Here is a 12,189-nt window from a genome sequence, read left to right as displayed (position 1 = left end):
ATGCTGTTGAAAAAGCCCTATAAGGAAGACACATTTTGGGGCTTTAAGCCTTGAAGATAACTTTTGGGCTATCAGTATACCTCACATCATGCTATGTAGCACCCTGGCAACTTCACTTATGTGTCATTGTCTGAACTTATTAGAGCTGGTTGAAGTATTGACTCCAGATGTCAGGCATCAAGGGATTCTTAGCGTCGTCCTCTATTCCTTTCAGACCTTACTGCTAGACTTTCCTTTCCTAAGAAACACTCTTAGTCCCACCAATATCTAAGATGAAGTGGCCTTTGAAGAGCAGTCACCTTCCTTGCTGCTGACAAATTTTTCTCATAGAGTGCTCTTTTTCATCTTTGCCTTTCTTTAACCATCCTGTAAATTATTTGGTGACATCTTCCCATTTACCATTCATTTACATTGTGTGACATTGTTGCCTTAGCTGAACCAGTTAACACTGATACAATATATTTATTTACACAGCAGTTTTCACTGGATACAAATGGAGTCCAGATATCTTCGAAAGTTCCTTGGCCAATGCCTGAGTCAAGCACTTGCAGATGTGGTCAAGTTTCAACCAGTAGACCCAATTGAGTACTTAGCCTTCTGGCTTTACAAATATAAGAAAAACATGGTTGCAGAAAAAATGGTGAGTATGAAGGAAGCAACCAAGACAGATGGTCTGATTGGTGTATTTTTAATTACTCACACAATTTTTTTTTTAACACAATGTTAGCGGCAAATGGAACTGACTCAGTTGCAGGGAGAGCAAGAATTAGCTAGGATAGAGGAGGAAACATCAAAACAACTGAAAGAAGAGGAGCTGTTGTTTCAACAGGTATGACAAAGATTAATCCTTTAAGACTAAAATCTGACTTTTATTAGTCTTAGAAATAGTTTCTGATATGTTCTTGATCATAGTAGGTGCTTTGTGATTGTTCTTAAACTTATGAAATAATGGAAATGTCTGTCTGTATCTCTATATGTATTTATCTATCCATGTCTCTCTCCCTCCCTTCCCCTCGTTTTACATCTGTCTCTCTGTCTATCTCTCACTGACTCTCTATCTCTGTAATACTGGGAAAATTGGCTCAGTTCAGCTGTCCAGAAAGACAGACTATAGAGAAAGGGGGAAAAATAAACCGAGCTTAAGTAGGAGGCATTTTTAGTGTTATTATGAGTAGGAAGGCCTCAGGAGCCTGATACAGTGCGTTCTTCTCTACCATTTTCCCCATATGCCTTTATCTTTCTGTTTTTCTGTATGATCTCTCTTCATTTCTTTCTCTCTCTATTGACTGGGTACTACCACCTACCTCAAAGGATTATTGTAAGGCTCAAATGAGATAATGTGTGCAAAGCATTTTGCAACCCTTAAAAGCATTATGTAAATGTAAGCTATTGTTATCATCATTACTCTTACTCTCTACTTCTTGTTCTCTTCTCAGTCTTCCTATCTTTGTTTTTTTTTCCCCCTCAGGCAGAATGATGGTGTTGGGGGAGGGGGGAACCATGGTCCCATGGTCCCATAAACTTTGAATAAGAATTCATAGGTAATACCCAGTAGGCTCCAGCCCCTTCTTCCTTCTCTTCATAGTTCTTTCTTGGCTAAGACAGAAACTTCTCAGAAGAATAAATTGAGAGGAAAGTGTAAGAATTTCTCAGAGGTCCTTTCCAAATACATTTTGCTTTGAAAAAGCTTTTTGTGGTTAGTAAATGTTGACTTAGTGTTGAGATAATAACCAAATCAGTGAACAGGACTGTGCACCTACTGAGAAGGGCTGTAATAATCTTTTCAGAACTTAATTCTGACTGCCTAATAATATTATTTTGAATGACTTAAGGGAATATACCCAAGAGTTTCCTTCCATTACCTTAAATGATCAAGAGTTGTCTAGATGAGGTCTAATCATTTGAATTTCTATCAATGCCTAATATAAAAAAAATACAGGAGAACCATTTTGCCCAGGACTTTTCATTGATTCCTGAAAATCAAGGGAAAGTGTGGAGGAGAAAAAAGGTAGTGTGGTATGTAGCCTCATAGACCTCATAGGCAAGGCCAATAGAATCTGGGAGTAAACTGTAAGCTCTTTGATCCTGCTTCCAGGGACTTTTCTTCTAATGATTTAAAAATTACTTTATCTTTTATTTTTTCAATTAAGGTTAAAGTAGAGTGACTTGCTTATTATTGCTATTGGGCAGCTAGGTGGCACAGTGGATAGAGCATTGGGCTTGGAATCAAGAAGATTCCAAGTTTGCTAGTTGTGTGATCCTGGGCAAATCACTTAACTCTGTTTGGCTTAGTTTCCTCTTCTATAAAAATGAGCTGGTGAAGGAAATGGCAGATTGTTCCAGTATCTCTGTCAAGAAAATCTCAAATGCAGTCACAAAAAGTTGGACATTGTTGAGGTTTAGAGTTGGGAGAGCTGGTTCAGGTGTGAAAGAATTCCCTTAGACCGTCTCCATAACCATTGGGGAGCTTTATTGATGCAAAAGCAATGGGCTAGCTCTGGAAAGAGGACTAGAAGCTGAGTGGGACAGCGACCCCAACCCAAATTAAACTCAGAGACTTCTCAAGGTGGAAAGCAAAGGTTACCTTTATCACAATCTCATGAGATGGCTGTCTGCTCCTCCGATACACGTGGGGGGAGGGAGAGGGAGAGGGAGAGGGAGAGAGGGAGAGAGGGAGAGAGGGAGAGAGGGAGAGAGGGAGAGAGGGAGAGAGGGAGAGGGAGAGGGAGAGGGGGAGGGAGAGACCACCTAACAGGGACTGCCTTATAAAAGCAAATCTCCACCCAACATGAAAACAAGTCTCCACCCACCACTATCACTTACCCCCTTAACTGGGGGTGGGCTTACATTCTAACTGGGAGGTGGGGCTTACATTCTAAGCTTGAGAGTTTCTTCCTATCCCCTTAACTGGGAGGTGGGGCTTACATTCCAGGCTCGAAATTCAAAGCCAAGGACAAAGGGCTCAGGTTGGGGGTGGGGCAGAGTTTATTCTTTCTGTTAAGTGCTTAAAAACAGGGTCTGAGTTGGGGACGATTTTGAAAGTAGTAATCAAGAATTATTTGACCCTTTGAGGAGCCTTCACTTCTGAGAGTTCATTTCTCACACTACCTTCTGAACTCATTACCTTAATTACACTGAGAAATCTTCACTGGGACATCCCATTCACAACTAACAAAGGGATAGGGGTCTGTTTTATCTTACGAGGTAGGGGGAGGGATTGTCAAGACACAGGATGAGGAAGATGGATGGCAGCATAGGGGACCCAGGATAAGGAATTTGGGAAATTTCATGAGTCAGGAGGAGGGAGACAAGGAAATTTCGTGGTCCAGGATAGGGGGAAGTTTTATGGCATCTCAAGATAAGGGAAACAAAGGCAATTCTTTTGGTGAAAGTTGTATGGCATTTTGAGATAAAGGGAAAAGGATTGGGAAGTTTTCAAGATCCAGGGTCTCAAGGTACAGGATGCGCTACAGAATGAGCCTCAAACCCCCTCAGGGGCCTGGGAAAGTAACCCTTAATATTATTTCTAATCCTAGGGCACTCTTTGTCCCCCACATCAACATGACTGAGCAACTATAGGGCTGGGGAATCAATTGTAGGTTATAACAGATGATTAACTTAAAATTAAAGTAAATTCAACAAACATGCATTAAGTACTTACTAAGTACAAGGTATTACAATAGGGTGGGATTATAATGGAGAGAGAGGGAGAAAGAGAGAGAGAGAGAGAGAGAGAGAGAGAGCCGAGAATTTAAAAAATACATAGGCTTGTTACCAATAAGATTAACTACTGTAAGCATTTTGTAAACTTAAAATGCTCTATAAATGTTAGCTATCATTATCATTGTTGTTGTTATTATTATTACTTTAACAGCCAGGTTTGTTAGACCACTGAAGAGACTGAGCTCTGAATGGAGTAGGCACAGTATTTCACTATGTAAGGCCCAATTTAGGATGTACCTTTTTGCCCTAGCAGAGCCAAAGGATCCTCATCCATATTATAATCAACTGATCTAACCAGAAATAGCACTGTGGGCTAAAACAGTTGATAACTGAGTCATTTTTGAGATAAAATTAGAGCGTTATGGTCATCAGTTGTGTCAAAAGTTAACTGATGAAATGGTAGCTTATATGTTTAATGAACTATGTATTTAGATTATTTGTGACTTGAAGGAATAAACCCAAGATTTTCCTTCCATTACCTTAAATGATCAAGAGTTGTCTAGATGAGGTCTAATCTTAGGCTAGTGAGATATTTTGTAATTTCAATAGCTCTTGAAATCTTAAATCTGGTAGCTTCATGGATAAAGAAAATTACTTGATTTTTTTTTAACCAACTGTAGATGCAGTTTGATTATAAAGGAAATATACTTGCAATTTTTGTTATTAGTAGCTATTTTTAAGAATTTAAACATTTTTACCAAAAATTTTTGTGTGTTTCTGAAATGTGGGTGGTTGCATACAATTTTATTCCTCCTGGGAAATTTGAGAGCAGAAGCACTGATCCATAGTAGTTTATATTATTCTAACCTATTTTGTTTTTATTTATGCTTGTATGTTTAGCAACAGCTAGAGCTGGAAATGCAAGAAAAAGAGAGGCAGAGACTTGAAGAGTTAGAGAAGGTACTTTGAAGTTTGATGATATCTGTTCTAATGTACTACCTTTACATTATCTTTAAGCACTCTCTTTAAATTGTATGCATAATTACTCTTTTTGATCATTAATGGATTGTTAGTAATAATGGTTGACTGTTAAATATTAAGAAAATAACTTGGTGTTGTCTCCAAGTTAGAAATGAAAATTTATAGAAATGCAAGCCATAAGAGCAGTAATTTAAGTTTTTTTTAATGCATGTTTTATTACAGGTAATATTGTAGATCAAGCCTAAAGCAGATTTAAAGTTTTAAAATGCAATAAATACTCAGATAACACAAAATCTACAATGAAAAGCCACTTGGTTAAATAAGAGTTTAAGAGAATACATTCAAAAGGATAATCTCATCCTTTTGCACACCCAGCAAAGCATTCCTTATAAAGCAGCTAGAGGCAAGCACTAATTCCACTTGGGCTAGGATGTTTATGCCTCAGTCTGCAAGGAAGCCCTGGCATCCTTGCCCTTTTAATGGGCCAGCTTAATTTATATAAGACAGTTGTTCCTACCACAGGTGGATAAATGGTCCATCTTTCACTGAAATAAACTATTACTTTTCAAAATACCACATGCCCTTGGGCGACTCAGTGGCAGTGAATAGAGTCTCAGGCCCTGAGTCAGTAAGGCTAACTTCTTGAGTTCAATTCTGGCCTCAGACACTTAAGCTATGTGACCCTGGGCAACACTTAACCCTATTTCCCTCAGTTTCCTCATCTGTAAAATAAGCTGGAGGAGGAAAAGGCAAACCATTCCAGTGTCTTTGCCAAGGAAACCCTAAATGGGGTCACAAAGAGTTGGACATGACTGATAACAATTGAACAGCAACAGCAATACGTGCCCATAGAGTCAGAGTTTGGAAGACCTGAGTCTGAAGGTCTCCTTCTGGTATACTGGTTGTGTGACTTTGGGCAAATTATTTAACCTTTCAATGCTCCAGGCAATTTTCGAAGGTTATAAACTGCAAAACAGTTGTGAATTTTCATTGATAGAAGGAGGTTCCTTACCAGGTGTTCCCTATACCAATTTGTAGTTGGAATGAACTGAAGCTAAAATTGAAATATGCTGACAATGATTAAGAAGATATAATGAAATAGGGCTTAATATGAAGAATATGATAGAGAACATGAAAATGTCAACAGGCAGATATGTTTACATAGTCATATGTGAATTTATTACCCCTGAGGAGTTTGATAATACAAGAACTGATCTATAGAAGTTAATTTTAGTCTGATTTAATGTATGCATTTTTGTGTTTTTATTTAGCAAAAACTTGACATGGAAATGCAAGAAAGAGAAAGGTTGTTCTTGGAACAGCTAGAGGAGGTACTTATGCAGTGTTTTATGTCTATTTTCATGATATACTGTCTATTCTTATTATATGCCTTTGTGTTATAGCACTTTGAATGATCAACAGAAAAAGTGCTTCTAAGTTGAAAATGAAAAAAAATTTCCCAAATAAACACAGTATTAATACAATTGAAAATAAAATTGCATATAATGCAGAGAAAGTGGGAAAAAGACAAATTTAGAACTTAGTTTTCAAAAAAATACTCAAATGGAAAGAAAGGTGAAAATCTTAAAATGACAAACTGGGGGTAGGGTAGGTCAAAATACTTTAATCTAATTATTACAAACATTCTGGAACAATTTTAAAAAGCAAAGAATTTTGAGCACTGTATTTCAGGAAATTTTTCAAGAAAATTTCCCAATATTGAAAAAAAAAGAAACAAATAAAAACACTGTTAGAATGAATTCATATATCCCTATGAAGAAGAAGCCCGATATTTACTCATTCAATATGGTACTGATTAGGAAAGATTCCTTCAGTTGGCGAAGATATGTCTCTGGAGGCAAAGGATCTGGGATCAAATCCTGGTTTTACCAATTACTATTAATGTGATCTTGGGGAAACCAACAATTTGTAGTTTTCTCATCTGTAGAATGACACTGTTGGCCCAGAGAGTACCTGAGCTCCCTTCCAGCTCTAGAGCTGTGCTCCTATCATAGTATGACATGCAAAGGGGGGAATCAATTAGGATCATAGCAAATTTTCTTAGGAACGACTGGAGAAATTGGAATAGAACAATAACGCTGACATTTAATACAGTGCTTTATGGTTTGCAAAGACATTCCGTCCATTGGCACATCTGAGTCTCTCAGGGTTGTAGGGTATGTGCTGAAAATATCATTATCCCCATTTTACAGATGAAGAGAGTAAAACTCAGACTTTCAATGACTTTTCATAAGGTCATATAGCGAATAAGTTTCAGTGGTGGGATTTGAATCTGGTTCTTTCTGATTTCAGGTCCAGTGATTTCTCAATTCTGTCACAGATGGATCAGGTGTATCTGGTTATAGCAAAAGAGGGACTCCCTTTCTTTACTGTTTCCTGAACAAAGTGTAATATTTCTTTTTTTTTCCTTTCTTTTTGATGAGGCAATTGGTGTTAAGTGACTTGCCCAAGGTCTCATAGCTAGTAAGCATCAAGTATCTGAGGCTGGATTTGAACTCAGGTCCTCTTGACTTCAAGGCTGGAGCTTTATCCACCACACTACCTAGCTGCCCCTCAAAGTTTAGTATTTCTTAAAAACAGATAGTTTAACTCTTCAACATGATGCGTACTTACTTTGTCCTAGATATACTCTTTGCCTTAATGACAATGCACTGGGGATTCAGTTTATGTACCTTCAGTTGGCTTTTCAAAAGCAGCTACATTTGAAACTTACATAAAAACTGATCAGGTGCTGGATAGCATCAGTCAACAAGCATTTATTAAGCACCTACTGATATCCAGTTGTCCTGATCTATATCTGGCCACTGGACCCAGATAGTTCTTGAGGAAAGAGTGAGATTGGTGACTTTGCATAGCCCTTCCTCAGATGAAAGACAAGCAATGAATGAAGCACCTACCATGTCCCAGGCATTGTGCTAAGTGCCAGGGATCTGAAGAGAGGCAAAAGACCATCCTGGCTTTCAAGGAGCTTACAGTTTAATGGGGAGACAACATGCAAATGATCCGTACACATGATATAGGCAAGATAAATAGAAAATAATCTCAGAGGGAAGGCACTGAGATTACGGAGGACTGAGAAAGACTTCTTGCAGAAGTTGGAACTTTTGCTGAGACTGGAAGGAAGCCAGGGAAGCCAGGAAGTTGTAGGAAAATTAGAGAAGCAGAAAGTATATATTCTATATTTGTAGATCATAATACCATGAAGCTAGAGTAGATAATAATACTGTAAGACAAATATGACTAGACACTATAGTGTGGTGTAGAGATACTAGCTTTGGAGTCAGAAAGACTTGGATTCAAATCCTGCTTCTCACACATACTAGTTGTGTGACTATGGGCCAGTAACTTACACTCTCAGTAACCGCCCAGGCAACTTTTTGGTTCTATAAATTACCTTTCAGTAATCTGTTTTAATGCAAAGAGTTTGCACATCAAGCATCCCCATACCAACAAAAACACTGGTCCACAACTCCTTTGAATACCCCTTCTACCACCACAAAAACCCAACACAAAACAAAGTAAAGGAATAGGTCCATGCAGAAACAAACAAACAAACAAAAACACAACCCAATTTATTAAGTAATGACTGGGTGAAAAGGGGAATTGCAAAAGTCAGTATCATATTACATTAAATAAAGTACATTTCAAAATCTATTGCAACAAACAAAGTGGTGCTCAGAGGAAGGCTTATAGTGCTGAATGCATATATTAATATATAGGATAAGGGAACCTTAGGGAAGTAAGTCTACAATTAGAAAAAGGAACAATTCTATTTTACCAATAGAAAGCAGAAAAATGGAGATAACTGATATGAGCAGAGATGAATGAAACAGAAGAAGGAAATAACTGAATTTATAAGGAGAAGTTTTAGAAATGACCTAGAAAATTGATTGACAATCAGAAATTGTAATTTTAAAAAGAGAGGAAATCATAAACATTGACTTTGAAAATGAGAGATAAGCACAAAAGAAAATTAAGAGACAATTTTAGACACAGCTCTATTAATAATCTTGAGGATTAAAATGAATAACTGTGGACAAAAACATAAAAGAGTAAGACTGACAAAACATGGAGTAGACAAGACTCAGAAGAAGAAATCCAGTAGATCATTAAAGGATGGCCCTGCAAAAAACCAACAGGATCTTACCTTCAAACAAAAAGCAGTTCTTATATTAGCTAGACTCTAAACCTACAAAAGGTATTGGGCTTCCTCATTCCCTATATGTTATAAATTGATAGCTAACAATACCATATGATAAAGTAGAAATTGGACTGAAGATGAAGTCAGGAATAGCAGGTGGACCAAATATATATGTATAGAAGAAAGCCATCATGGAGGAGATGTGATTTTGAAGAAATTGAAGGATAGGTTTTTAAGCTATCTCAAAGAGAGGGAGATACTAAATGGCAGGAGAACATCACAAATAATACTAATTTGGAAATTGTGAGGAGGATGGTTTGGAGAAGAGAAATAATGGATCTAGGGAGATCAAATAGGAAGCTATTACAAAAGTACAGGTGCGAAGTAATGACAGCCTAAAAAAGAGGAGTGACTTGTGAATGGAGAGGGTGGGGAGGAGGCAGGTGCAAGAGATGCTGCTGAAGTAGAATTGACAAAATCCAGCAACTGATGGGATTGGGTCAGCAGGAGGAAGGTGAAGAGATTCAGGGATGATTCCAAATCTTGTATTGCAAATCTTGGTGACTGGAAGGTTGCTGTTATCTTGCATCCTCAACTACTGGCTGGGCGTCTTGAACCAGATGTCTTATAGACATCTTAAACTCAAAATATCTAAAATTGTATGCATTATCTCACGATCCCAACCTTTTTTCCTTCTGAACTTCCCTTTTGTTGAGGGTACCATCATCCTTCTGGTCATCCAGGCTTGTAACTTAGGTGTCACATTCACTTTCTCCCCCTTACCTGTCATATTCAATCTCTTTGCTAAGGCCTGTTGGTGTTACCTGTGTAATATCTCTTGACAATACCTCCATCTCCCATATTCTCTTTGAACAGAGATGGATATGAATTGCACTGAATGAGACATGGGCATGGATAATTGTGCTCTGTACCATTGGAGAAAATGCTTACATGACAGATCTGTTAAAGTATTGCCCTTAATATGATGGCCTCTATTAAAATTGAATATAAAATGGCAATTAGATCTATGCATTTGAATGAACTATTGCTTAATTACTCTGATTCTGCTTTGAAAATTACTTGTTGCAATATACATTTGATCATTCAGTAAAGCTATTTGGAAAGGGTGGAAAGAAAATGAAAAATTATACAAAGTATGTTTTTGTTCAACTTTTTAAAAAATATTATTATAGCCAGAGTCATCCCAGGTGGAGCAAAGTGGGGAAGAAGAGCATGTAGCAGAAATTCCGATAGAAGTGGTAAGGATAAAAAATTATTGTTTGTTATAGGCAGTAACTCATTCTAGAAAGCAAAAGTAAATTCTGATGCATTTTTCAATGATAAATTCATTACACATTTATTACGTGCTTATAAAGTAGAAAGCATTATGTTAGGAGCTTGGGCGGCAAAGACTAAATTAAAAAAAATTCTTGCTCTCAGAGAGCTTACATTCTACTAAGAGAATTCAACATCTAAACCAATCAATAAAATAGAATTTGAAGAGAATGAGAATAATGACAGCTATCAGGAAGGGCTTCCTGTGTGAAAGCCTTATTCATTAATTTTAATCAGTCTTATTGTAATTGGGTAATAAAGGTCATAAAGACTGTTTGTGTTCTAGTCATAACAAGTCCCAAATGTGCTGTCAAGCTAAATCTCAAATATTCATTTGTCAATCATTTATTAAGTGCTTTCTGGAACACTATATTATAGGCATTAGGGGAGATAAAAAGATAATTTTTATAAAAATAACGGAATCTTTTGAGATACTGATGGCATTATTTTAAGAAGATTAAAAGTTACATGTATATTTTAAAGTATTTTCAAATGCCTAAGATTACTTTTGAATATTCTGTACTCTTCTTTGGAAAATCCTCTAGTGATCAACAACCATTGTGCCCTAACTCTATCAAATTAATTTAAAATGCTTTGAAGATCTTAAATATGTTGTTACTATTATGTTCAGTTTGTTCATTGTAGACAAATATAGGAATATCATTTTAAAATGGATTAAATTTCTCATAAAGCCATTTAAAAATTGCAATTGAATTACTTGAATTGTAGGATGGCTTAAATAAGACGTTAGCTGAAATTAGCAATAAGTACGGAGCACCTAACTTAAGTCGAGTTGAAGAATTAGATGAAACGACTATTTCTGAAGTAAGTATTTTTAGAAAAGAGGATTTTGATAAGAGCCTCTTTTATTTTGGTTAAGCTATAGTACTAAATGTGTTAGGGTTGTGGACTTGTTGGTTTCACAGAAGGAAAAATCTTTTCAGTGGCCAGACTTTGGATCCTGAATGCCAGACAGCCAATTTTGCAGATACACCATTGATCACAAGGGAGATAGGTGGGAAACTGAATAGATCACAAATCCATCTCTTCTACTGGAAACAACTGAAAGTATGGGATTGATGGTGGAATAGTTACTATATACAAAGGATGTCACTTATATATGTACCACATGGTTCATGATATCCTTAGGTTTGCATGATCAATTATTAATTTGGGCCTTTTATAATGAAAACTTTATATTTTTTAGAATATTGATTATATTAATGCCTTGATTTTTTTTTTTTGGCAAGAAATTTGGTAGTAACTTTTATCAAACTCAAAACTCTGAGGCCAATCCAACTTAATTGAGCAAACATTTACTGCGTCCCTATGTACATGACATTTTTAGGCTAATAACCTAATGAATCATTTGTTCTTTGATGGAATTTAAATGATTTTTGTGGACCTTTTGTAACTGTTTTGAAAACGATTCATTTAAAAAATTCTGTTGAATTTTACTGATCACAATCAACCCAAACTGAACCAGTACACATAGTCAAATAGAAGGTTATCTAAACACTGTATCTATTTACTTTGCTTTGTGACATTTTCAAAGTTTGGATAATGCTGAAGAATAATATTTACTTTTTTTTATTTTGCTTTTAGGCAGGATTAGAGTCTGACAGAGACGGCAAAGAGCAATGAGCATCAGCCAAACATATATTTTTGCTTGTTACTTACAGCTTTCAATAAAGAAAATCCCAAGTTATGAATGAGTTCTATATGTTTATTCCAAGTCAGTTTCTGGTTTTCTGATAGAAATGATGATATTAATGGTGTGCAGGTGCAGAACTTTTAAGCCCAGAATTTCCCTGGAATTCTGAATGAATGCAATGAGAGAAAGTAAAGGAGATACCTCTGAGGTAACTGGACAAGCGCCAAAATAGGAGAAGAGTTGGATGAGGGCAAAGTTGAATGTTCTACAAAGAGAAATATGTGGTGTTTTCAAAAATGCCTGAAGCAATCATAATAGCATGATTTACGCCATTTTTACAGATGAGGAAACTGAGTCTGAGAGAGTAACTTGCCCCAGAGTCATACAGCTAATC

At 36.6% G+C, this 12,189-nt stretch overlaps 1 protein-coding gene across 8 annotated transcripts in view; it reads left to right on the top strand.

Moving 5' to 3' along the window:
* The window catches only part of DYDC1 (DPY30 domain containing 1), a 45,984-nt gene extending 34,135 nt beyond the window's left edge, over positions 1-11,849 (top strand). For 5 of the 8 annotated variants that reach the window (XM_020977348.2, XM_020977352.2, XM_020977347.1 and 2 more), the window contains exons 2-8: positions 475-640; positions 728-829; positions 4,564-4,623; positions 5,916-5,975; positions 10,000-10,065; positions 10,871-10,966; positions 11,747-11,849. In XM_020977348.2, the coding sequence (XP_020833007.1) occupies positions 494-640; positions 728-829; positions 4,564-4,623; positions 5,916-5,975; positions 10,000-10,065; positions 10,871-10,966; positions 11,747-11,785 (570 nt within the window). In that variant the 5' untranslated portion in view covers positions 475-493 and the 3' untranslated portion in view covers positions 11,786-11,849. The remainder of the gene's footprint in view (positions 1-474; positions 641-727; positions 830-4,563; positions 4,624-5,915; positions 5,976-9,999; positions 10,066-10,870; positions 10,967-11,746) is intronic. The other 3 variants (XM_020977353.2, XM_020977350.2, XM_078150881.1) reach the window with 2 other exon arrangements.
* Positions 11,850-12,189: the final 340 nt, after the last annotated feature.

This window comes from Phascolarctos cinereus, unplaced genomic scaffold (assembly GCF_003287225.1).
Source record: "Phascolarctos cinereus isolate Bilbo 61053 unplaced genomic scaffold, phaCin_HiC Scaffold_3;HRSCAF=262, whole genome shotgun sequence".
Classification (NCBI taxonomy): domain Eukaryota; kingdom Metazoa; phylum Chordata; class Mammalia; order Diprotodontia; family Phascolarctidae; genus Phascolarctos; species Phascolarctos cinereus.
Note: the sequence above shows the minus strand (reverse complement) of the source record. Positions and strands in the feature narration are given on the sequence as shown.